The 26,850-nt window shown below is 45.4% G+C and overlaps 1 protein-coding gene, 1 long non-coding RNA gene and 1 other non-coding gene across 4 annotated transcripts in view; 1 reads left to right on the top strand and 2 right to left on the bottom strand.

Moving 5' to 3' along the window:
- Nucleotides 1-2,299: 2,299 nt before the first annotated feature.
- FLT1 (fms related receptor tyrosine kinase 1) overlaps nt 2,300-26,850 on the bottom strand; it is a 147,655-nt gene continuing 123,104 nt past the window's right edge. The window contains exons 24-30 of one of the 2 annotated variants that reach the window (XM_044441355.1): nt 24,690-24,801; nt 19,880-19,979; nt 16,834-16,939; nt 16,147-16,286; nt 14,275-14,362; nt 10,093-10,184; nt 2,300-5,422 (exon numbers count right to left, since the gene is read on the bottom strand). In XM_044441355.1, the coding sequence (XP_044297290.1) occupies nt 5,221-5,422; nt 10,093-10,184; nt 14,275-14,362; nt 16,147-16,286; nt 16,834-16,939; nt 19,880-19,979; nt 24,690-24,801 (840 nt within the window). In that variant the 3' untranslated portion in view covers nt 2,300-5,220. Of the gene's footprint in view, nt 5,423-10,092; nt 10,185-14,274; nt 14,363-16,146; nt 16,287-16,833; nt 16,940-19,879; nt 19,980-21,914; nt 22,501-24,689; nt 24,802-26,850 lie in introns of those variants that run through there. The other variant, XM_044441356.1, reaches the window with a different exon arrangement.
- On the bottom strand, nt 11,565-11,637 carry TRNAR-CCU. Its single transcript has one exon. It is a non-coding gene; the product is annotated as a tRNA-Arg (tRNA).
- LOC123028974 lies at nt 22,450-25,260 on the top strand. The gene is made up of 2 exons (XR_006415802.1): nt 22,450-23,870; nt 24,908-25,260. It is a non-coding gene; the product is annotated as an uncharacterized LOC123028974 (long non-coding RNA).

The raw sequence follows: 26,850 nt of genomic DNA, 5'->3' as shown, positions 1-26,850 counted from the left end.
CTAGGTTCACTGCACTCTTCTATCCAAATGAAGACTTCATCTCTCTTTGATTTTGAACCTGTTGTCTTGGGATTGAGGCAAATGTTGACATCTGGGACATACATATCCTGAAGCTGGCAACTTGGAGGATTTTACTCTTAACAGACCACACTGACCATAAAACTTCATTCCATCCTTGAGGCTGCAGGAAGAACTACAATTACACTTTTTTATAGTAAAAGTTTAAGTCCTTTTTGTCTTTGGCTACTAGAGCAGGATTCGATCAAATCCAATGTTTTCAGGTTTTGCCGTTCGTTCTTTCTCTCTCTGAGAAGTGTCTCAAACCATAATCTCTCAGAATGTGGCTTATAGTTATTGAACCAAACCTTATCTGTGGTTGCTTCTTAGCCTCTCCAAGTGTACCTTGCCACTACCTCAGTTTACCATGCTGTTGCACAGGTCTATCAGCTCACAGGATTGGAACTTCCAGGTCCTCCCAGAGCTCACTCTTTTCATGGAGTTGCAGCATCAATTGCATTTGAGACTGGTGTTCAACTGTCTTAGGAACTGTCTCAGGCAGCAATATGGTCAAGAGAATCTGGTTTTTGCAGTACTTCTAGGCTGGACATCCGTGCAAGAGTCAACTTTTCTTTTGGAAAAATAGTCATTTGTTCAGTACTATGCTAAGGGACATCCTCCCTCCTCTGGTAAGTTAGCTTGCTCACCACACAGACAAAAAATAGGTGGCTTGTTGGAACTGTTGTTCTTTGAGAGGTCGCCGTGCATTCAGACAATCCCCACTTGCTTGTCCAGAGTCCTATTAGCACTTCAGCTGCTTGGCATGTCTGCATCAGGGCTGAGACTGAGATTTCTCTCAGTTCTGAACTCCAGCAGGCAGGGCAACTGAAAGACTGGGCTGGAACCTGCTAAGGACACATCCACTGGAGGTTCCTGCCAAATATCCTCAGCTATGAAAGTTTCATAACTTGGCTGCACAGAGATGCAGACCCTGTGTGTTTTTATTTTTTTTTTATTTAGTAAACTTCTATGCCGCCCCATTCGCCGAAGCCTCGGGACGGCTCACAGACATAAATAAACGTCGTTAAAATAATATAAATTAACAGTATAAATTAAGTCGCCCTGGCCAAAGAATAAAATAAATACTATTAACAGTTAAAATGACATTTGAATAAAAAGGTCTTCGCCTGGCACCAAAAAACAACGGTGCCAGGCAGACCTCTCTGGGGAGCGCATTCCATGGATTGGGCACCACCGCAGAGAAAGCCCTCCTCCAGGTACTCACCCTCCTAATTTCCTTCATGGAGGGTTCCTGGAGAAGGGCCTCTCCTGCAGATCTCGGGGGGCGGGCGGGCATATATGGATATAAGCACTCCTTCAGGTAACCAGGACCCAAGCCGTTTAGTGCTTAGCTGTTTGTGTTAATGCCTCGATACTCAAAAGAACTGCAGTTAAAGGTAAGCAACCTGTCATTCTTTTCACAGCTGCAGTATCCCATGTATGGTGTGTGTCTGCACAAAAACCATGGAGAATAGATGTGCGAATTTAATTTCAGTAAAGGGCCAACAAATCCACAGAATGAAGAGAGCATCTACAGATAACCTTATCAGTAGTTCACTATGAATTTACTGTCCTTGGGGTAATGTCTGAGTTTTCTGAGAAGTCTTAACATATTTTGGCTACTACGCTAAAACGCCACTTTACATTTCTGCTTTGAAACAAGACTGATTCATCCTACAATATGCTTCTTGTCGCAAGCTGAGGAGCCTCCTTCAAGCAGTTAAAGCCACAGTCCGTTTTCCTTGCAAAACCTCCTTTATTGCTTCCAAAGAAGAAATCCCCCAGAATGCCTCTCTGAGCATGCACAGAGCAGTTTGCTGAACCCAATCTAGTGTTTACCTCCAAGAACTCTCCTTAAGAATATGCCTGGGCCCCATCCCTCCGGGGGGGGGGGGCTCCCTGAAAGTGAGCACACCCCCTCTCCACACAGCAACAATTCAATTGGGTCATCTGCCTCCGTGGATGCCTCATCAAAGGGGTCAAGAAGCAGGGGGGTCTGGTCTCTGCCTGAGAACCCCTCCCAGACTTCCCCCTCCCTTGAGATAAGCACAACCTCTTTCACTTCAGTGTTTCAGCATGTTCCATCCTCCTCAGTTCCCACTTGACCTGCTTCACATTCTGATTCTGAATCTTTTGAACTGGAGCCTGCTGTCCGTGGGAACGATTCCCCAGTGCAGCCGTTCTTCTCACCCCCTACAGTTCTGGGACATTAGTATTAATGCAAGAAAAACAACAAACAAAATTTGGAAATGTCTTTTATTGTGAAAATTTAGAAAACACACATAAAAACAGATTAAAAATTAAGGTGCAGGAATAAGTTATGTACATCCAGTTTTCATTAGTAACTTCACTTCGAAGAATAATTTTAAATTCTCATTTTAAAAGATTCATTGGAAGCACTAGATCTTGACTTTTAAATACGGATGACTCTGAATACCCTACTTAGAAAACTCTCCAAATCCAGGCAGTTATGGGCATCCATGGAAGGTAGGAAGAGAGCTCTCCTTGCCTTCAAAAATATCAGCCATCCCTGCTCAAGAGGAGGAGGGTCTGAGGCACTGCTGGGATCCTTATACCCCCTTGGATGCCCCCCCGTCATGCCAGCTCTGAAGTTGCACTTGCGACTTTGGGGCTACAGCTCATGTGGAAAGAACTGTGCTGGCAACAAGGGGGAAGGAAGGGCAGGCACTCTGCATCTGGAGCCCCGGCTCCAACCTCAGGCTGTTTTTCCAGGGCTGGAGCTGGGATTCGCAATGTGGCCCTCTAGACAGCATTCAGTGGCCATAGTTTTGTGCTCTAGGTAAACTGTCTCAGAGGTTGGCCAGTGCTTTTCTGTTTAATAAAGAATACAAAGAACGCAAGCATATGGTTTTTAGAAATGAGTGTTGTAAAATGCTCCTGCACCTAATGGCAATTCCATACATGTGTCTTTAGAAGTATGACCCTTGAAGCATGACAACCTGTGTTTCATTGCTTTCATAATTAATCATCAATATTAGCTATTTCTATAGAGCATCCATCACAGCAGTTTACTACTAAACCAAAACAATGGTTCTCAGTTATACTATTCACCCCTTAACATAAACAAATGTAGCAGCACAGTTTTAGCACTTCATAAATGATACAGTAATAGCAGCAATAAGACTAGACTCAGCAGGTATTTCAGACAAAGCTTATCTGGCCTTCCCATTCTATACGCATAGCTGTGCCAGCACACTGGTTTAACTCTCCATTAACTGCAGCCGTTTGGCATGACGTGTAAGCGTGCTGTCACTTGCAACTGGGAGTATAAAAGCAGAATGCAGTATAATAGATAAATATAGAATGGTATATTCTGTTTCTTTAAAAGAAGAATCTATATATTTGAAATTAAGATCCCAAATTCTGTATCAAGAAAAACATGTGCGAATACCTTTGTTAATCCACATTGTGCATCTTTATTTTGCCAGTGTAAATGTTGCACCAGTTAGCGGCAAGGTAAAGCGCTATGCGGGCTACTGAATTTCCGCACCACCCAGAGATAATCTGCTTAACCAATCTTATTAGTGACTTTGAAATCTTAATTGGGATTTTCTTGCAAATTTCCAGCCTATCTGCAACCAATACTAGAAATGTCTGTCTCTGTCTGCTAAGAGGCAGCTGAAATTCCCAGCAAACTGTGTTCCACCCTCAGTACCAGATTTCACACTTAAATAGTGTGGTGGCAATTGAAAACTGAGGTGAAGCTGTTGGCTGTGAGAATCAAGAGCTTTTCTACATGAGGCATTTACTTGGTGCTCATGTTCCTCTCTTACTAGTTTGTAGGTGCTTCCCACAATGTCTTCACCCTCCAGAGCATTTCTTGCACCCTCAGCCATTTTCATGGCTTTTTGTACATGAAGAAAGTCTGTATGATTTAGAAATCACTCATGAAAAGTTCGTGCATGTTTGCAATTCTGGTATACTGCAATGTTACCCTGTAGTTGTGCTATAAAACATACAGAAAGACAGAAAGAAAAATTCTGGAGGGAAAAACGTGTGAAGAAGCCAAGACTCTGGAAGCAAAAACCTCAGTAAAGGAGCTGGTTAAAAGCCTCATATAAAGAAACCTCAAAATGGCTGTAAGATACTCAGCCATGCCTCACCTGTCCCTGGTCTGAGACAGGACAGGGCCACCTCTTCCAGAATTTTGCTGTATGGGTGCATACAAAACCTTACAGTAGCAATAATGAAGTGTTCTAGTCCTTACTCTGTATGATCCCCGCAGTTAACTGCAATTTAAAAAGTTTCCCGAGTATTTCTTTGGGGATCTCTTTGCAAACTGTAACCCTGCCCTCCACCAAACCATCCACAGATTTCACTTGCTTACAGAAAACTCATTTTTCCCCTCTCCCTGCAAGCTGTCATTTGGGCATGGGATGGGTGGGACAAGGAAGTCGTCATAACAGGCATTTCAGCACCTTTCCCAAACTAAAATCCCCAAACTCTGTGTGTGTGTGTGTGTGTGTGTGTGTGTGTGTGTGTGTGTGTGTGTAAGTAAGGGGGGCATGCTAGATGATACTGTATTAAAACCAATGTTTTTAGTGTGGATAGGTTTCAGAGGCAGGCTAAAATCTTGCATTCATTTTTGTGTCCCTACTGTGACATCTAGCTGAACTGCTTTTGCAAGTTTTTGCAATCCTTCAGGCGTTCCTTGAGGAGCAAGCACCATCCCCCAGATGCATGTTGATGAAATGTGTGTGTTTTGGGCTAAAAGGCAGAAGTACTTATGGAGCAGTGCTCAGACACATGGTTAGAAAAAGTCTCTTTTGGCAATAGACTTGATTAGACTCGTTTAAAGGCTGCTTCTGGTCTAGCCAGTGTTACTACACCCTTTGGTAGTGTGGGACCAGTGCAAAAGTCTGCTGTCAGGAAGGAAATATTACAGAGACACACTCCCCCAGTCCACTCAGCAAGCCTTCTCTCTCTTCCTGCACATGCTCACTTTAAAAGTCCCATTGTTGGAGGGAGCAAGGCACACCCCAGTAGATGATCCACCGGGGCAGAGCAGAGGTGCTCCCGGTGCTTCATGGAAAGAATCCTCTGTGCTCTAAGTGGTGGTGATGGATCAGTAAGGACTGTTCAGCATTAAAATGGTGATAACAGGGAATTGCAGCTGCTTTGAGAAGTTGGAGAAATCCTGTTTTAAACTGGTGGAGTAGAATACCGAACCACAGAAGTATAGCTCGGAGGAAGAAACCCCTGTACTGGCTTCCCTTCCCATGTTAGATTGCCACAGGTAAATGGCCGAGTCACGTCGCTGATATGGCTGCAGCTGAAACTGTACATGTTCGACTTGGTTGTGTCAGAAAGGACAGATTCTTTGCTTCTGCTGCCAGAAAGGAGGCTGTAAGGAAACACAGGGGCACGATGAATGTGTAGGGTAGGTTCTTAGCCACTTATTTCTCTCTGTAAAATAAAGCTGTATGCAACTACTTGGGTTGATACTGGAGGCCTTACACCACACAGAAAAAAGAAAAATATTGCAAAGGAGTGAATAGTCCAGTGAAAATATCAACAGAAAGAATGTTCCAAAGAATAGTAACCTGAGCATAGGATGCACTTTTTAAAGGGCAAGTGTGATAAATGTGATTTCAGAACACAGCAAAAAATCCCCTCAGGCCAGGATACTCATGCATGGGTGTGTGTGTGCACTTAAACATCCATCAACCAGCAGTCCTTGCCCTTGTGGATCACCAGTCTAGCCCTCAACTGAAAAATGCAGAACTAGAGGGACTCGGAGCAGCCAATGGCCTTTTTGACTGGTCAGCTTGCAGCCAAAGTTCAAAACTTTAGCCTGTAAACCCTAGCTAAATTAAAAGCTAGGCAATTCAGCCCTTTCAACTCAGAAGTGATGCAGTTCTGTTTCCATTTGCAGTGCTATCCCCTCACTCACAACTTTATGTATCTGCCACACACACACACACACACACACACACACACACTGCATAGCTTTGAAAACAGCAACCACAGAAAATTCTGTAAATTAGATCTTAAAATCATGTCAATAGCAGTAACTAGAAAAATATGACTAATACAAGTAAATGAACCCCATTAGAGAAGTGCTTTATGGAAGAGAGGGCTATCACTGGCTGCTACTGATGAGGGCCCTCTCTTCAGTCACTCGGCCCCCAGGTACCAGTTGTTGGGGGACGAGAGCAGAAAGGCACTGTGGCACTTATGCCCTGCTGGGACACCAAGCTGACTGGATAAACAGATGGGTGGACTAGACAGGCCTCCTGGGCTGACCAAACATAGTTCTGCTAATGAACGTACAGAATCCATCACCCTTCAGTGGGCCCCCAGTTCAGACCACTTTGCAAAATAATAGAAGTGTTACACACATTCACAAAAAGAGGTCAACCCAACTTAGCCACACCAGCGAATGGAACCTCCATGTTCAGCTGCAGCGCATGAGAGAACAGTATTGCAAACATGGGGTGGAGCATTCTGTTTCTAACAGCAGTCAGCTGCAAGCCCCCAGAAGCTCACGGAAAGGCAGCTGAGTGCCCCGTTTGTTCACAGTAGCTGAAAATGGGAGAGACAGCCTCTCTCCAGATAGGGTCCATTTAGCTATTACAGTTCATAGCCATCAGTGACCTAATTCTCCACCCGAGGTGGTGTCCTCTTTCTCCCACACAGAGCGCGCTTGCTTGGCACATGAGCTGCTGGATCTTTCAGGCCAAATGCAAGGATCAGTTATGCTTTTTTAGACCAGCAACTTCCTGAATATCCACTCACCACTAAGAAATAGCTTCTGCTAAATTTCTGTCATTAGCATGCCCTTATTCCCTAGACAGAAGCCAGGCAGAGGAAGGTTGCTAACATAAAACGCAGGAGAACAGGAAGAGAGATGACGTGCGTGCATCCCTCCATTGTCACACTGCCATTTTAGCATCCTGAACCCTTGTGCTCCAGGTGGGTCTCTGTTGCACTGAGTCATGAAAGGGAAGGGCAAACATGCCGGCCGGAGAGTGCTCCCCTTGGAACGTAGCTTTGGCCGTTGAGAGCAAACTCCCCCGCCCACCACCACCACCCACTGCACCTGGCTCCAATTTAGATGACTCGAGAGAGTGCTGGGCAGTGCCAAAAGCCTATTCACGCAGGGGGGGGCTCTGCAGCAAACTCCACACAGCCCTCACTCGATGGGATCGGTATGACTGTGTGCGTTTCCTTGCTGTGCTCCCTTGGGCACTCTGAGTAGAAGAGCCAGCACAACTGACAATGCCCATTGTGCAAGTTACAGAAGCTGGATAGAGCCTTTGTCTGAGGGGTTCCTTTTCAAGGCTGGCATAATAGTCAGAAACAGTGAAAGATCCACAGCAGCTTCATTAACATTTTTGCACGCAGATCCGTTGCCAGATTGGGTGGGTTTCCACAGAACAGCAATTCATCCCGATGAATCACCACAGTGGGTTGCCTTTAAGTGCCAATCAGCCCGGGGAGGCTGGACGGACAATAAGGCCCATCGCGGTAGCTCTCCTTCCTCTCCCACCCCCTTCCTCCTCATTCCACCCAGCAGTTTCCTAGGGGACCCTGTGAGGAGGAATGAGGCTCCTCTCTCTGGCAGCTGCGATTACAAACTGCTGTTGAGTTGCTGTGGTTTTCAGAGTGTCTGCTGTGCTAAAGGCACATGTGCTGAAGCACCTCAGAGAGGATGGGGAGCTGATGAGGCACAAGGAGGAAATCAGCTGGGCAGTGCTGCTGGAAGGCTGTCTGGCTAGCAGCTCTCTGTGCTGGGGCCTTTTCCATGGTGGGTTGAGTTGTCTGAGTTCGGATGACACAACAAGCAATCACGGTGGGAAGAAACCCAAGGAGAGACCATTGTTACTTATTGTGGTTTTCAGCCACGATGAGTTAAAATGGTACATCACCACCACTGGGTTTGCTTGGACAATATGGCAAGGATTTCTTGAAAACTATCAATGGTTTCTTGCTGTGTCGTGCAAACCCAATCATTATTTTGAACCTTTGAGATACTGAGAATGGAGGCAATACTGAAAGAATAGGGGTGTGAAAAGCAATTGAAACCAGCAAATTCTGCAAGTCAGGATACAAATAACACTGTTTCAGCAAACAGCCAGGACTTATGTAAAAATGTACCCAGGCACTACAATCACTATCTGAGGCCTTTCTCCAGGTGCTGCCTCAGATCCTCTGAGGGTGGCAACCAGGCAGGGCCTTCTCAGCAGTGGCCTCCTGCTTATGGAATGGTCTTACCACTGTGGCCTGCCTGACACCAGCCCTCTCATCTTTTTAGTGCCCACTATTCCCAGGCATTTAGTAGTATATAATGGCATATGGTGGGGAATTTATGTAAGCTGTCTTTTAAAATGGCTAGTATTTTACTGAAATTATTTTCAGATGTTTTAATTTTTAATTTTACAGATTAAAATTGCATGATTTGTATTTGTGGCTTGTATTTTATGAACTGTTCTGAACCACCCAGAGAACTTTGGCTATAGGGCTCTGCAGAAATAATAAGAATAAGAATAGTGTGAGATAATTCTCTTGCGTACCAACAACACACCCCATCCTTAAGGCTAAATTAGATGTGATGCTGGAAACCTTTGACTGGACCGCATGTTTTCGAAAGTTGGACAGCAGCCACAAGGTAGGCACCAGATTCAACCAGGACGGTAGCACTGCGGTGGGGTGGAGACTGAACCCTCCCCTTTCAAAGCCTTTTTCTTGATGTACCAATATTTGCTCCGTGCTGCTAGGTATACAGATGTATAATATTTGTAGGCATGCTTTATGGGGCAAATAGAAGCTTGGGGGTGATTTTCCTCAGGAAAATTCCACTAAAGGGGAGGGTTATCCCCCACCCCCTTATCCATCATGATAGTTCTGGTCAGATTCAGATATTAAAGTTCTTCCTTTAAAAAGACTAACAGTGGGAGCCCTGAATGACACTAGCTGCATCTGTAGATAGTGGACAGGTTTGCATAACATGACAAGCAGCAGCCTTTTTTTTAACCTATTCTGGTCTGTCATGCCCTCCAAGCCCATTGTAGCTTTTCAGCATGGTACATTTGGATTTAAGAAAACATGGACAGAAACAATAGGCTTCTCTGCACCATGATTGCTTGTTGTGTCATGCAAACCAGAAAACACAGCTCAGTGCAGCACCAAGGCCAGGCCCACAGAGCTGCTGGCAAGAGCAACCTGTTGCCACTCTTGTGAAGCCACTGAGCAGGGAACACCAGTGATAGCTGCCACTCGGCACAACTGTTGGGGTGTCCCATTCCTACTGCCTCTTGCCCTCTCTTCTTCTGGGCAGGAGCAGGTGATCATGCCGGGAGAAGAGCAGTGCCACTAAGCTGGTTCCCAACCGCTGCGCCTGCGCTAGTGGAGGCCACGGTGCCCGGCTGGGGCAGCGCACCGAGCAACACCCCCCTCTTGCATGCAGCAGGGCGAGAGGCAGCTTGGTGGTGGCAGTGCCTGGGCGGGAGACACGTGCCACAGCAGTTCCCCCATGCCTCCCCTTCGCTCACACTGCCTTGTGTTGCTTGTCAGGAGCCAGCAGCTGCGGAGAGCAGCAGCTGGGCAGCACTGCTCAGTGGATTCCCCCCGTCCCTTGGCACGCTGCCCAGAGGATTCCCCCTGCCCATTTCCACCTGGGCATGGACCAGGGAACCATTCCTGCTTGAGCTGTTCCCCCTGCAGCAAGAGGGGCGGGTGTCTGACTAGCCCCTTGCCCTGTCCGCTGCACCTTGGGGTATGAGCTCAGCAGAGGCCGCCTGACAGCTGTGGCAAGCCGAGGCTGGCCTGCAAGCACAGGCGTCGCGGCAAGGAGCTCCTTTCCTCCCAGTGGTGCCTCCTCGGATATCACCTGGAGGACAGAGAGGGAAGGGACTGGTGGAGGGAAGAGGGCGAGTTAGCAGGCTAAGCCTGACTGTGCTCCAGGCACATCCATGCAAGAAAGTGCAGGGTGGGGACCGGGCAGTATCGCTTGCTGTGATGGGTCAGCCCGTTCAGTCAATGAATGAATAAGACACAGTTTGACTTGCATACCCAAAGAAAGTCTGCTTTTGCTTGCTGCCTGTCCATGTAAAACGTTTCCGTTCTTCTGAAGGCAACACTATTCCACTGTCCCCTTGGTAATCCTGGAAAAAAATGCAGCTTTAGTCATTCAACTAGCCATGTCTGTGACAATGACAGACCTAACTTGAATAACTCATCACCGGTATGAGTTTTGCTGAATTTCAAATCTGTATTATAGATAGTGGCGCAGTAAATTCTGAAGTAAGGGCACTCAGTATGAAGCCCCCAAGCCCTCCCAAGCAAAGTAAAAAAGAAAAAAAAATCCAGGCAGCTGTGTTAATAATCCTTGTCACCAAAGAAGCAGCTTCCTCTGTACGAGGATCCAGTCATTTGTACAGCTCATGGGACTTGATTGCCCGTTCAAGAGCAAGCCCAAGCACCTTGCATGACCAGACCAATGCACTGCTGCTGGGAAAATTATTCCCATGGTGAGTAGAAACAGAGTGAGTCAGAAGGGGTCCTCTTGGGCCATCTAGTCTGACCCCTGACTCCAGCCGGCTGCGCTCAAGACAAGCCTACCATTTGCTTGTCCAGCCTTGAACACCCTCACCAATGGGGCCTCAACGACCTCCCATGGAAGTCCATTCCATACCCTCGGGGTCATAACTGTCAGGAAGTACTTCCTGGCATCCAAATTGAACCTCCATTCCCTGAACTTTGCTCCATTGGAATGCATCCTGCTCTCCTCTGCAGGGGAACACAGGCCTCTACCCACCTCCCTGTGACAACCCCTCATGTACCTACATGTCACCAACAGATCCCTCTGCGTCTCCTCTTCTCCAGGCTGAAAAGACTCAGTTCCCTTAGTCTTGCCTCATATGGCTTTCTCTGCAATCCGGCCATCATCCTTGTGGCCCTATGCTGCACCGATTCCAACCTGGCTATATCCTTCCTGTAATATGGAGCCCAGAACTGAGCACAGTACTCCAGTTGTGGGTGCACCAGAGTCGTATAGAGTGGTAGTAATACCTCTCCCAATCTAGAAGCCACACTTCTGGCTATGCTACCAAGGGTGGCGTGCGCCCTCTTGACCACCGCATCACACTGCTGACTCTTATTTAGCCTGCAGTCAACCAGCACCCCGAGGTCCCTTTCACAAGTGCTGCTCTCCAGCCACTTGTCCCCTAACCTGTACTTATAACACCTATTTCAATGCTTTAAGTGCAAGACCTTGCACTTATCCACATTGAACACCATCCTGTTGTCTCCTGCCCACTTCCAGTGTCTGTCCAGATCCTTTTGGATCTGGAGTACCTGCTCCTCAGTTGTGGCCACTGCCCCCATTTAAGTATCATCTGCAAATTTGATCAGCACACTGGTCACCCCCTTTTGCAGGTCATTGATGAAAAGATTGAACAGGATCAGTTCTAGGACAGAGCCCTGGGGGACCCTGCTTGTCACTGGCCACCATCTCGATGATTTCCTACTAATAGTTAAAAGTTCACCCCAGATGGGACTCGAACCCACAATCCCTGGCTTAGGAGGCCAGTGCCTTATCCATTAGGCCACTAGGGCTATGTGATGTCACTACATTTACATACATATAGAGTATTGCCACTACATTTAAAGGAAGGGAATTCTGAGTGGGGCTGCAGATGGCTTCAGCATCTCTGCTAAGAATAAGGTTTACCCTACGTACCCACAAGCACTGCCCTTACTGCACCCTGATTATATACTTCAAATGACTTTTTCATAAAGCAGCAGTAATGTATTAGTGCAAGGAAGACAACTGTATCAGATGTGCCCAGAAGAGAAGGAAAGGAAAGAAAAATTCTACTCTTGTTTTGGAAGATGATTGAGAAAACAGTTGATAATTATGATCCCCATTTGTTTTCCTTATTGGTATCTGATAACCAGGCGGGACTTGCACTTCATGGGTTCATCATTCATATTAGGCAGGAGATACAGGGAAGTTCCCTGAGCAGTGAAATTAAAATACAAACTCCAGGACTCAAAGATCTGCCTCAAGGAAGACGTGAGCTTTCTGAGTCCCCAATTTTTTCCTGGCTCAGTTTAAAAAAGAAAAAAATATGGTCCAGAAGAAGAAAAATCCCACTCCATCACGAGTTCCTTTCCCAGTGGCTCCAGCGTCTTGTTCCCTTCCGCTCAAATTTCCCAGCCATCGTGATGGGGCAGCAGCAAAAGGAGAGGGGGAAAAGGAGGGCGGAGGCTTCTCCACACAAGGCATTTATTGTGCGCTCTTGAAGTTTGAGGGGTCTTTTCATGGTGCTGCTGCTTTCCAGGGCCTTCTGCATATTTTCAAGCCATTTCCACAGGGGTTTCCATTCCATTCCATATTTTGAGTGAAGAAAGTCAGCTATTAAAGTTCATACTGGAAAAAACCTCATGTAGAGTTGCATTTGTGCTATGCTATACCTGTTCCACAACATCATCTTGTGATTGGTTAATAGAATATATAGAGAGGCAACCCTGGGAGGCAGGGAGGGAAGAACCCAAGCAATGGGCACATTTTCCCACCCCAACCGAAATGGAAGAAGAAATCTCCGTCAAGCAGCGGGATGAAGCTCCCATGCAGAGCAGCCCCATGAGTTCAGATTTTGCTGCCTTCTCTGGCATGCTGCTTAAAGCAGGACAGCCCCAGAGGCCTGTGGGGACTGCAGTTTTCCCAGGAGTGGCATCAAGATCTGCTCTTCCTACTCCCTCCTCCCCTCACCAGGGCTGCAGTGCGACTGCCCTTTCAAGAGAAATAGGAGGGTGGCCGGCTGGGTGGTGGTGGAGGCGGCAGGGTGAGTATCTGTAGGATCCAAGTGGAAGCACCATTTCCAGAAGTCAGACTGGCTCGGAAAAGATCTCCAACTCTCCCCAAGTTGTGTCCAGTCCAATATGGGTGGGGTATCATTTGTCCTCTCCACACCTTCCCCTGCACATTATTTTGTACCTGACGGCTCCCCAGGCCAGGTCTGCTTTAAAGCACCACGAACCGTTGAAGGGAGAGCTGCAGGGCAGGGCAGGGCAGGGCAGGGCCAGGGCACAGGTGCTCAGCTCACCTGGCTGCAGTCTTCCCTCGATTGTGAGAAGTTTTCTATTTCTGTTTAAATTATTTTAAAATGTGGTTCTCTAGATACACATTTACATATGCAAATTTTATACAAATCTATGACCTCTTCCTTTAGTGATGTGCACCCTCTTTTTTGGGACATCAGATAATCCTTAATATACATCTGCACCTGCCTATACTGAGCTCAAGGGAGAAAGGATGATCTAAGGTGAAATTAATACCTTAGTTCCCAAAATCCTGTCAAACTCTAGTGTGCCTGCAAAGGAAAAACCCAGCATTGCACTGACCCCTCCCAGAGGTCCCTGCAGAATGAACACTCTCTCTCCATCCACCTTGAGCGTTTTGCACCTTAATAAGCAACAAACAATGCTCCCTTCAAAGTTGCTACACTTGCTGTGTGTGTTAGGAACCCAATACTAAGTGACACCTTACTTCCATCTTTTTTGGGTTCCCATAATATGCTGTACCAGGAACTGCTTCTGGAAAGTATCCAGAAACTTCAGCTAGTCCAGAATGCTGCAGCCAGACACTTGCTTATGGCTAGTTATGGGAACTTGGGACAAAGCTAAGCTCTTCTCCCATATGGCCCTGCCTGGACTTTAAGATCCTTGGTGAAAGACCTCTGACCCAACTCGTGGAGGTACATTTGTCTGGCAGGCAAGTGAATGCCTTCTGGGTGGCTCTTTCCAGGTTCTGGAATTCCCTGCCCAGGAAGGCCATCCCTCCATCCCTCCGGTCTTTGTAAGCAAAGATGTTTTGTTCAGACAGGTTTTGGGGTTTTATGCTAATTGTTGCAGGTACAGTTTAATCTGGAGGGTGCTGTTAATTTCTATTTAATTTAATTGATGTGTTTCAATGGATCTGTTCCTAATAAATGTTTTTATATTTGAATTATAGTTTTAATTTTACTTGTATGCCAATGCTAGCTGCATAGTGCACTGCTTTTAGTGGAAACTTTGGAAATACATTTAGTAAACGCATACCCATGTATGATTTTTCCATGTACGAATTTTCCAAAGTGCAGAATAATCTGTTGTTTCCACAAAATCAAAGCAAAGCATCAGTAGTACAAGGCCTGAATCCAAAACAGCAAACGATGCACCTCACATTTGTGGAGGCTGACTGTGACTTACATCATGTTTAGTTTTGCCCTTGGATGAAAGTTCTTCAAAGGTCTTGACCCTCTGAGGCAGCTTCATTCTGAAGGGATTAGCATATTTCCTTAAAAGGGAAAATGGAGGAAAGACTTTCTTAGATGAACTCCAAATATACCAGCTCTGCATAACAAGCTCCTTGTGGACACCAGAACACATTGTCCCCCAGCATGGGCAAACTTCTAACTTCAAGTGTCCTTCACTAGTAAAGAAGGGAATGATCACAAGCTACATTCGAGACAGCAACTCCCCTAATTTTTACTGATGCTGCATAGTTACTACTGCCAAAACAACTTCATATCCCCTCAGGGCTATTTTTTTCCTAGCCTGCCAATGAGCGACTTAGAGGCAACTGACTTGGCTTGGAAGCAGAACCTGATGCCTGCTTGCTTTGCCCCACAAGGCACTTCCTGTAACCCAAGGGTGGGGAAACTGGCCCTCCAGTTGTGGGACTGGATGCCAACTTCCATCAGCTCAAACAACATGAACATTGGTCACAGATGATTTCTGTGCAGAAATGTCTTTAGTGCAGAAATGCCTGGAGGGCCCCAGATTCTCCACTCCTGCTGTAACCTTTCTAAAATGACAGCGTGCTCTGAAAGTTGGGTTAAAAATATTTAATTCATAAATACCAAGAAAATGTCACTACTAATCCCAGTCTCACTACCTGTTGAATAAGTCTTGATCATGCATTGGCCATTTTTGCATGGTTGTCGCAAGGTGACCTGAAACCAACTACAAGGGGGGAAAACCTGTTGATCCATCTTTATCAAAGCCTAACACTCAATGCAATATGAGGGATACTTTGCTTAATTCAGGAGAGATGCACTTTTGCTACCTGTGTGAAGGCAAATGTACAGACTGTTGCTTTCAGTGAGACTGACATCACGGATAAAAAGCCCCTGTAATGTTCAAGCAGGATGACCAAATATGAGGTGGATTCATTGCATAAAGCTTGAATTTACAAGAGCTTTGCAGGGATGCCATGGACAAGACATTTTGGAGGTCTTTCATTCATAGTGTCTCCATAAGCCAGAGATGATTTGAGGGCACATAACAACTGTGCCTAAGTAATGTTACATGTGCAATTAAGTTAGCTGCACACTTTCCATTTCTACCTGAAAAGAGTCAAATGTTTCCTAAGAGTTTCCACTGTATTACAAACCCTACTGTTGGTTCAATAAAAATTGCAGCACATTAATTATGGAATTTGCTGCCACAGAAAGTTTAGGGTTAGACTGAAGATCTAAATTGGATATATGTAAACAGAAGTATGCTTGTACAGCAGGATTTCCCTGTCTTCTCCCCACTTGCCCGTGTCCCAAATGTCCTCCAGCGGTTTTCTAATCCCCTAGAGCAGATTTGGGGGAATGCACAGAGGCTACAGGAGGGATGAGGGGAAATTATTTCTGCCCATGGTTCCCTTCTGCTGGCAGACTGACCCCATGCTATAGAACCCATCTTCTAAATTTTAGAAGATCTTTAGGCCGTCTCTAAGAGTAGAAGCATCTCAAGGCTTCTACTGAAAAATGTGAGTGGACAAATAAGTCAATTGATGGGCAGGATGGTGGGAAAGAACCCTCAGAGGCCATTACATACTAGTTGCTAGGAGCCATTGTAAGATGCAAGGCAATTGCCCTCAAGCTCTGTCTGTTGCCTTCCCGGAGTCCTTCTCTTGGCTGCTGTGGGAAACAAGGCTCTGGAGCAGGTGGAACTTTGTTGAGATCCAGCAGGGCTCTTTGTATTGTCATAAAAATGCTCATCTAGCTGCATCTTTCTCTCTCTGGCACCCAACACACCCTGGCATTCATCAAGCTCTTATCCATCAATCATCTTGCTGTTCCTTCTTACCTGATATTTTCTGTGCTTGGATTATTGAAAACTGGCACTGAATCAGTTTCTCTCTTATGAGAATTAAAGGAAGTTGGAGAGGAATTAAGTCCAGTATCCATTGCTAGTATAGTATTCAGAGGGATGTAGTCTTTGCCATCCTAAGTGCATAAAAATCAGGATACAAGAATAGTATGTAAACAATGCAGGGCACACATACACTGCTCGGGTAAGGCAGGTTGAAAAATTAGCTGCATGTTTTTAGTCTGATCTACCATGCTTAAACATGGTAGTTTAAGGCTGTTTAGTCCTCTGATCATGTTGCTGCTACATTCAGCATCTTCACATGGTACAGTTAAGATAGGACAGTGCCACTTCAGACAACGTTCCCTTGCTAGGGGTGTTCATATTGTTAAATCTGTTTTGCCTGTGTTTTGTGAATTGCCAGGTATGTTTCATTCCACTATCCACTCATTGATGGAATCAGATTTTTGTATGGGAATTCCATTAACTTTCAAAGATACACCAGCATGAGTGCACATTTGGAAATGAACACATTTTGAAAATTGCCCCACCAAAAAAGCAGGGGGGGTGGTATTTAAAAAATGGTCTGAAAATCAGTGTAACTCAGAAAAAGCTGGCCTGTTGTTCAATCCACAGAAATAATAACTCATCTGAATCCACTGCAGATTTCTTGGACATTCCTACCTGTCGTACACTTGCTTGAAGTAGGTCCCCTAATCTTTCCACGAGCTCCGAGAACCTCGGCCTTCTGTTTGGATCACCCTGCCAACAGTCCAGCATGATCTCATATCTGCGAAAAGCAAAGATGGTGGTGAAATAACATGTATGATCAGCCTTACTTCTGCTCTGCTTTGCCTTTGAACAATTATTTCCACTTTCAGTTCTGGAAAGCTGCAACACAGGAGTGTTAATTACATATGTCCACCTTTAAACCCAGCCTGCAACATTTCACTATTTACCATACCATACAATCTTTCTCCATCTTTCTTTTTCCTCTCTCTGTTTTGATATCTTAACCTAGCACTGTTCCAGTCCAAAACTGAAATGGAGGAAAGGAAAATAACAATGATAGAGCTTTTTAAAAGGCACTAATAACTTTTAAACAACAACAACAGCCCATCTTTTCCTCTTTTGGGAGGGACCCACAGCAAACATAGTCCTCTACTCAAATTTATTCACACAACAACCCTGTGAGGCTGACAGTCTGCAACTGGCCAAAGTCATCCAGCAAGTGTCTTGGCTTTGTGGAGCCAAGAATCCAGATCTCCTGGATACATTTGAGTACATTAAATAGACTCTTTTATAACAAACTCTTTGGCCCTGGGTTACAGACAATTTGAACAGTTAAGCATCATAGAGAGGGTAAAGTTCTGCCTTTTATAGCTTTCTCTTCAGGAATGCATGTTTTAACTTCTTGAGACATTTATTTCAATTAAAAAGGAAATGAAAAAAGAAATGGAAATAAAGCAGTGATGGTACTAGTGGCAGCCTTCTTATACTTTAGCCGAGTGCAGTACTTGTAGGTCCTGACCCACCAGCTGAAGACCAATGCCCTAGAGAGCACATCAGATGTCTGCAGTACTTCAGTGATCTATATGGAGTTAAGCCAGCTTCCCACAACTTGATGTCTTCCAGATGTGCTGGGCAACAATGCCCATCATCCCCAGCCAGCAATGGCTCCAGGCTGGGGAAGCCTGAGCTGTGTACATTTAAGTTATATCATTTATTTAGCCATTTCCCCCTGGCATTTAGGTTCTGAACAGGGTGCACAAGAGGCAGTTGTTTAAATAAAGAAAGGACTCCTGCAGTTATACTGAAAGCTCTTCCCTTTCCCTTCTTTCTTCCTGCACAGATAAACCATCAACAAACCTTTCCTTAAGCTCTCCATAAGGCTCTAAGGCTTAATTGCTCATTTGCCGGACTAATCTTGGGACTAGGAAAATCCCTACTGCATTAATATCTAAAATCTTTCCTACCTCAGTGAAAGCCCATTATCTCTCCTCCTCCAAGGCCTGGATACACCCCTACTCATAACATGCTTTTATGCATTAGAAGTTGGTTATCAAACCATCAGCATCAGCCTTCTCCACTACGGTCACGTATCAGCAGCTTCTTCAGCTTCTCTGCAGAAATATTTGCATCCCAGTTCCTGATAACCTTTGATGGTCTGCAAAAAACCCAGCTCTCCGGATGTTCTTTCTTTTCTTTTGACGCAGCCTCCCACAAGAGCCAGGCCCAGAAACACCCACCCAGTAATTTCCCCGTGGTGGAGCTGTCCATAAAACCCATCAGGCATTTGTGCTGGCTGAACACAAGGAAGATGCTGGCAGGGCTACAACTCATGTGCATCACTGGATATCTCTTGAGAATCCCTGTTTTTGCTTACAAGGGGCCCCTTTCTGGCACTAAGGATCAGATTAAAAGTCTGCACACAATGCCTGATGGAATCTCCAAAGCTGGGTTTGGGGTTTTATATATGAAACAACAGGAAGGGAGATATCTCTTGAGGATGCATATTTTGGCCTCCTGACAGAGGAGTTCCCCGCCCCCTAGTTATGACTTCTTGGGAGTTATTACTGACCCAGGGAGGTGCAGAACTATGCAAAACACTGAAGAAATATGGGGAGGGAGGCCAGGAGATAGAACATGTGCTGTACATTCAGGATGCTGGCTCGAAAGTGAACTTCAGAGGCCCACCCCAGGAGATGCTAGGCCTGAAAGCCCCAGACCTTTTCTCCTAGTCAGATCTGAATCTAATCAAGGGATGACAACCCAGCTCCTCCACCCCTTCAGTCCATCTATGACACCCTTCCTATGCCATAAGATAATCAATGCCTTATTTTTCCTGCCTTTTCATCCTTTTTCTCCCCTAAGCTCTCAAAGGATATTCTCTCACCGCTCTCTCTTTCTCACATCTATCCATCATCAGTGTGAATGCAGAAAACGGTATCCATATCAGCATAAGAAAACAGTGCTGGCATGGAGCAAGGTCCATCTAGTCCAACATTCTGTCCACAAAGTGGCCAACCAGCTGCCCACATGACCCCACAAACATACTGCCTCTGACACTGGATAGGCTCCTCCAGGAATCCACTTGCTCTCTCCATCTTTCTCTCTCTCTCTCCATTCACATGTACATCTCTCCATTCTCCCCTTCCTCATTCTCTGTTTTCACCCACTCCCTTCCCCTTCTCTCTCTCAATCTCTGTTGCTTCTCCTCCTCCCCTCTAAGGAGCTCCAAAGTGACTGAGAGAGACCAGAAAGCAAGAAGGTGATGAGTTTGGAGGACTGACCATGGAGTGTAGCAGCTACAACACCTGCTCTAATGATGCTGTATTACTCTAACCACTGTGTCCTGAGCTCCTGAGTGCCTTGCCTGGTAATCCCCTTTTTGTGCCCTTTGAGGCAGCCCCAGGTCCATGCAGGAGATGCCTGCATGCTTCTTCAGGTTGCATAAGATATCTGTGCAACTCAGCCAGATTGCCCATTGTGTATTAGTGAGGAAATGCACACATCTGAACTCCAGTGGTGGCTTCTGGGCTAGACTGTGGGTGCTTTGGAGTGCAGAAGCAACAACATGTGTCCTCGCCACTTTTTGCTCTATATTGTCCCCTTCCAAGGCACTTTAGCCCACAAAGGCTGCTGGGGCTTTGTTATGTACATGCAATGTTCAGCTCAGCTCAGCAGTGCCTGCCAAAATGATACTGTACAGCCATACGAGCGTTCATACATTTCCGCAGTTGCGAAATCCGGGGCTTTCATTCTTATGCCTTCTTTTAACTTGCTGAAAAAGGCTTCATCTATCTGAACCCCAGGATATGGGGATGCACCTAAAAGAGAATAATGGAAATGTAATCTATGTTTGGATAGTTGACAGCAGCAAAATAAAACACAGATATTTCCAATGCATGAATACTGTTTGTTGCAATGTTTGTACATTGTCTGCATGTGCTCAGTCAAAAAGAAGCAAGAGATCTTATCTATTTCTCCCTGCTTTCAACACCTTTTGTGTGATGAGCAAAGATATTCTCAGACAGTTTGGCACATACCCGTGTATTCAGGGACATCGCTACAGCTGGGCCAGTAGAGCCCTGGACTCAAATCTGTTTCCCAGGGATTCAGATCTGTTCCACGGAATCCTGAGTGGCTGCTTTTGCTAATGGAAGATGCTTTCCCCCCACTCAACTTAATTACCTCTATGGGTGGCAATTTCCAAGGGAGATAGCATCTGGGAAGAGAAGGGTTAACTACCCCCTTTCTGCCATGCTGCAATGCCTTCCTGTTCCCTCAAATCTTACCCTGCATGGTAAGTAAGCCTAGAAACAGGCTTTTTCCATAGGTTTGGGGTGCTCTGGAAATCAATTAGTGCAAATTAATTGAAGCATTTGTTTGAGTTGATTTGGATATAAAAGTTAATGAACTGCTTTTACCTCCTCTGAAATTTAAATAAATCCTAGTAATTATTGTTAACTTTACATACTTAGACACAAGTTAACAATGGCCTGTTAGGCTGGGCCCGAAAACCTTGAAGTGACTGGCAACTCATCTGCAGTATTCTAAAAAGAACTTGCTAAAATCTAGAAATCTGTAGTGCTTCTTCTTTATTAACATTTAGACAACACTTTTTCTACAAGATGCCCTCCCATGGCTTAGCATGCCATGACAATCCACTCATTTTACTCAGAGGAGTAAAACAGGCTAGACATAGAATCCTTATGCACTGCATGTTCCATTTATTTAATAGAGGGGTGCGATATTTTCAGCTTTTTTGGTCTTGAGCCTGGATTTTCAACTGGCAATCCTTCTCCTGGAGAGGAAGCGTTGAGTTGGAGGCAAGAGCTGACCTCACGTCACACACTAGATGTGCAAAAGACTGTTTGCACAAGGAATGGCACACATGGACCGATTCCTCTTCCTTGCATCTTTCTCTTTTACCATTCTTCTTTTCTGAATAAAACAGCTGTTTGTTTTGCAAAAGAAATATTGCGCCCTAAGTTTGGCATTTGTGTGTTTGTTTGTTTTTAATTAAGGCGCCTTGCTCAGCATTTTCGCCTGTGAGGGCACGCTCTGGTTCACCCACGGCTATTTCTAAGCCTGAGTTTCCCCATGAATGCCACTGGTTGGTCTGCAGCTGAGCATGCCACAGGCCTGATGCTGTGTGCTCTAAGGGGTGATCGAGGCTGGTTGCTGTTGTCTCCGGAACCCACTCCTCATCCATCCCAATGTATGGAAAGAAACAGTGTCTCATCTGTCATCATTGCTCACTGCGGCTTTCCTCTGTACATTAAGTTGAAGACTTGAGAAGAGAACACGGAGGGGAGGCCCTGTGGCAACCTTCGAGTACATGAAAGGCAGCCACACAGAGAAGGGCCAGAACCTCTTCTTGATCATCCCAGAGAGCAGGACACGGAACAAGGGGCTCAAGCTGCAGGAAGCTAGATTCCTGCTGAATATCAGGAAGAGCTTCCGGACTGTTAGAGCAGTACAGCAATGGAACCCACGACCTGGGGAGGTTGTGGGCTCTCCTACACTGGAGGCAGTCAAGATGCAGCTGGACAGCCTTCTGAGAGGAATGGCTTAACTGGGAGTCCTGCACCGAGCAAGGGGGTTGGACCAGACGGCCTTCTCGGCCACTTCCAACTCTACTGTTATAGGATTCTATGTCTTTGAGGGCAATAGGAAAAAATGGTAAAAGCAGAAGAAAAATGTTGCTGAACGTGCTATCTCGTATGCTGGGGGTGGGCAAGGGCAAAGCTTTAAACACAGCTGAAGATAATCACAAAACCTCCGCAAGTTCTATCATGGTCAGCTGTTTTCTAAGCTTCCCCAATAAAGCATCTGTGCTTACACAAGGCATAAACCCGCATGGGCACCCTTTCCTTGCCAAGAAACCTGTGCTTGCTGCTACTGGCAGTGGGGCTTGCCTTAGGGCGTAATCATCGTCATTTAATCGAATCCACCATTTTTCCAGCCACAAATGGAATTATTGGGAAACAAATAATACACCTCCCTCCACTTCAGGGAAGGGAAAAGCAAACAGAGATGCTTTGTCTGCAAAGTGGAGCCTTCAAATTGTGTGTTATCTTGACCTCCACACTCCTACAACTGTTTAGATCTGGCTCAGCAACCATTTCAATGGCTCATGAGCATATTAACTGAAATACTATTCTTGTCTGCAGAGAAAAGGGCAGGATCTATTGAAACTGATACTAAATAGATGGATAGTCAAGACAACTGATAATATTTTTAGATTTCCTTCCCTTTGGGTAGTTTGCCACTTGAGTCACTGAAGGGTCATATGATTCATGGTATGAGACATATGTTTGTTATCGGCAGTACCTGTGTTTGTGCCTACATTAAACAAACTGTAAAGATAGGGGTTTTCTGACAATAGCTAACATGTATGTGCCTCCTGCTTCTGATCCAAACCACAATGCACCCAAGAGATCCTACAAAGCACCAGTATCCCACCTATTTATGCATACATTAAAATGGGAGCTTTCCTTTCCTTTCTCTTCCTGTTCAGAGTCAGAACACAGTCTGCAATGTGAATGGAATAAGATGGGTTGCTGACTTGAGGAAGACTATACATGTATTCAATCCATGCAGAGGACAAGGCTCACTGGATCATGGCCATTTCAGGCCAGGGTGGCTGGTTGCCCACTGGAGCTGGTGGATGGAGGACGGGATCGTTAACAAGAAGTGGGGCCCAGGGATCAGAGTAAAAAGACAGCACCTGGTGCTCAATTTAAACAAGGCAAGTAACTTCAAGATTATGAGTGCAAAGTGGGTGTACTGGGAGAGACTCAAAGAACAACACAGAAGCATTTCTGTAGAACCACATTTTTTGTTCCAGCAACAATCTCTATTGCACACAGAAGGCAAACAGGTTGGAGGGAAAAACATTTTGTGTGTGCATGTGCGGAAATAGATCCACATGCCCACTTACGCTCTTTTTGCTGTGTCTGCTGCTGCTCACAGGGAAAGGCTGGAAGCCAAGAACTCCAGTCCTGGTGATCGGGGAGCAATGTCCCACTGGGGTGGTCTGCTCAGATGCTGCACTTTTGTTCCATTTCTTTAAAGACTGCAATTACTGGCCATGGATCTGCTACACAGACACCCAGTTTCCATAGCAAAAAGCTGTGTTGCTGACTGGCTCCAAGAACAGGTTGTGTGCAGGTATTTGAGTGAGTCTCCCAGACACCATGCTTCATTGTCTGACCTGACTGAGTGACAGCTGGTCCCAGGGGTGTCCTAAATCTGGATGATCCGTTCAGAATGCATGATGATCAAAGAAGGGAAATCGGAAGCTCCAGGGGATGCTGAACTCAACTGAATGACTACAGAAACTTCTGAGACAACACTAAGTTGTCCCTTCTTGGTCTGGGTGCAGCCCTACCATGCAGAGCACAGCAGTGCCTCTAACTTTGCTGCCACCAAGTCACTGCACTTCTGGCACTCTGGCTTCTGGAAGCATGTGCCAGGTCATTTCAGTCTGGCACAATATCCAACACGGAATGGGTAGAAAACTAAGTGGCTGCCACTGACCCATTTCTCATGGAGCACTGATTGCTTACTGGCTACTGGGATTCTTGTAAACAAATTCTTATGAAGTCCTGAATACTGAACTCCTGATCTGTATATTTAAAGCACATTGGGAGGCAGTAAACATTCAAGAAAAACATCAACAGGTCTTGAAGGCTGAAGTCAGTTCATTCTTGGTATGTACTATTTAGGCTGCAATCTTGGTATATCAGTAATCCATGACCCAACACCCTCCAGATGCTTCAGACTACAATTCCCACAATCCCCAGACACTGAGTATGCAGATAGAGCTAATGGGAAATGTAATCCAAAACATTTGGTGCCGTTGAATTGACTATACCTGCCATTCCCACTTACTTGGAAGTAAGTCATATTTATTTCCTTATTTATTGAACTCAATGAGGCTTGTTTCTGAGTAGACATGTGTGGGGATCATACCATTTATTTGTAAGCTGCCCCGAGGCTTAGACGAATGGGGTGGCATATAAGTCTGCTAAATAAATAAATAAACACCTCTGAGACTTTTAACTTAATGATTTTTTTTACTTTTTAATTTTTTTAATATTTTATGATTTTTAAGAGGCTTAAAGGTAAAGGTAAAGGTTTCCCCTTGACATTAAGTCCAGTCATGCCTGACTCTAACTCTAGGGGGTGGTGCTCATCTCCATTTCCTAGCCGAGGGAGCCAGCGTTTGTCCCCAGACTGTCTCTGTGGTCATGTGGCTGGCATGACTAAACACCGAAGTGCACGGAACGCTGTTACCTGCCCACCGAAGTGGTACCTTTTTATCTACTTGCATTTGCATGCTTTCGAACTGCAAGGTTGGCAGGAGCTGGGACAGAGCAACAGGAGCTCACCCCATTGTGCAGCTTTGAACTGGCGACCTTTCAATCAACCAGCCCAGCAGCACAGCGGTTTAAACCACTGCGCCACCTGCAGTCCCTTAAGAGGCTGTAGGATGGGGTAAATTAACTTTTTAAAATACTGCAACTTACCTAAAGAAAATATTTCCCACAACAGCACTCCAAATGACCAGACATCGCTTTTGGTGCTGTAGATTTTATCAAATATAGATTCTGGTGCCATCCATTTGAGGGGGAGACGTGCCTGTTCGGAAAGATAGCCATGAATGACACTAGTGCATTATGGGGCTAGATTTCACTTCTTCAAGGGCTGTTCCCAAATAACAATCTTCATCGTTCTGCTGGAACAGGAGGCGAAGCAGCCCAGACTGAATCTAAAACATCAAGGCTTAAATCCAGAAGCTTCTGTCCATGTTCAGAAGGTGGCTTTCCCCCATACAAGGACCAGCGCTTTGCCCACGAACACTGAGACTGAATCAACATTTTCTTCTTGCACGGGCTGGAGCAGCAGAAGTGCTACAGAATCCGTTATGGCTCTCTGCAAGTTCTCATGGAAGCATTTATGGCAGGCATTTCCTTTTATTCATGGTTCATTTGATGCAACCCAGTGTATGCAAAACATAGCGACTACTGGCTAGGCTTGTATTTCCAACTGCTTTTGCTGAACCTGAATCGACTGCATTAAATTGTTTTGCCACTTGTGTCCAGACCTGCATATGTTATCATGCTAATTAGTAAAACCAGAAAAAAAATGGACCCTTGGCTTTAGGAAGGTTGATGTTGTGGAAACCCTTGCTGCTCCTCTGGCAGCTGTCTAAGCAAGGGCTGGGCAACTTGCAGGCCTTCAGATAATTTGGTCTGCAATTCCTGTCAGCCCTAGCCAGCATACCTAATGGTGAGGGATCATGGGAGCTGATGGCCAAAATGTCTGCAGAAGCACAAGTTGCCCACCTACAGGGCGAATCAGCTCATACAATGAGAGCCTTTCACTTCAACAGTATTTAAGTAACAGGCTGGATCCAGAGTCCATCCCATGCAAACAGAAGGCTCCTCGTGCTACAGTCTTTTCCCCATTGCATGAAGTCTTTCCACTAATGCTGGGATCCTGAACCAGCAAACTGCGTCCACAAGACCCAGCCTCTTGTGCAACGCTGGTCAATGTATCGCTCAGTCTTAGCCTCATTCAAGCACTACTTCAAGGCCAGATTCCAAGTGCTGCATATTACGTTAGCGCTTGTGCAATGTTTTTGCAGAGCTGTACTGCTGCTGCAATTTTTTTCCGTACACATATGGATCCAAGCTGGAACGTTTGGGGGCATTCCTGTGTTTACTTCCCTGGGATGGGAGCCACTGCTACAAAGCTCCTCCTCAGTTTGCACTCATGACGTGGGAACTGTGGTACCACATGGGTGGGATGTGGTCAACATCCCTTGCTCTTGGAAAGGGTTGGGGTGAGGGAGCAGGAGGGGGCTGTCACCACTGATGCAGGTTCAGTCTCTGTTCCCCTTTCCTGCACATCTGCAAGAACAATATAGATAGCACTAGCTATATTTATTTATTCATTATTTCTATGTTGTATATTTGCATTTCTATACCTGAAGCTCTCTGGGAAGTTCCCAATTAAAATCATGAAACACAGCACAACAAACCACAATAGGAAGCTTCTAAAAGTCTAAACTGCATTACAAAACCAGTGTAAAAACCAGTAGGAGTGTACAGTTTTTAAAGCAACAGCATCTTAAAGACTAAAATGATTGGGGAAATAAGGTCTTCTGCTGGCACCAAAAAGGCCACAGCATAGGCATCAGGGAAAGCATTCCATACTTAGCAGGCCACAATCGGAAAGGTCTTATCCTTAATATACAGGATATGGGTAGGTATGCTTTATTGTAGAAATGCTCTTTGCATGGGTTGACCCAGTTTTAGTCTCAGGAGTCTTATTCATTTAAATGGGTCTCCTCTAAGTAGGACTAATATCACTAAAATGTTGCTTCTTCACATATTTTATTGTTCACTGCACAGACAATGTACTCTTCTAGAAGAGTACATTAATTGGATGAATAAACAAACAAAAACCTTGCATCTTCTTCCAGAATATTAAGATCCCTTGAAGACATTCTTTGTAGCTAAAGCAATGTCATTTTACATTATTACAAGAGTGAACACTCACAGTTCTTGAGCTAACAAGTCCTTGAACAGAACCAATCAGTTCTGGGGCTAAACTTTGATAAGCCATGGCTGCTATTAAGCCCTGCTCCAGCCCCAGTGAAGAAAAGCAGGCATCTATTTTCTT

This window comes from Varanus komodoensis, unplaced genomic scaffold (assembly GCF_004798865.1).
Source record: "Varanus komodoensis strain SLA01 unplaced genomic scaffold, ASM479886v1 scaffold4, whole genome shotgun sequence".
Taxonomy (NCBI): Eukaryota; Metazoa; Chordata; class Lepidosauria; order Squamata; family Varanidae; genus Varanus; species Varanus komodoensis.
Note: the sequence above shows the minus strand (reverse complement) of the source record. Positions and strands in the feature narration are given on the sequence as shown.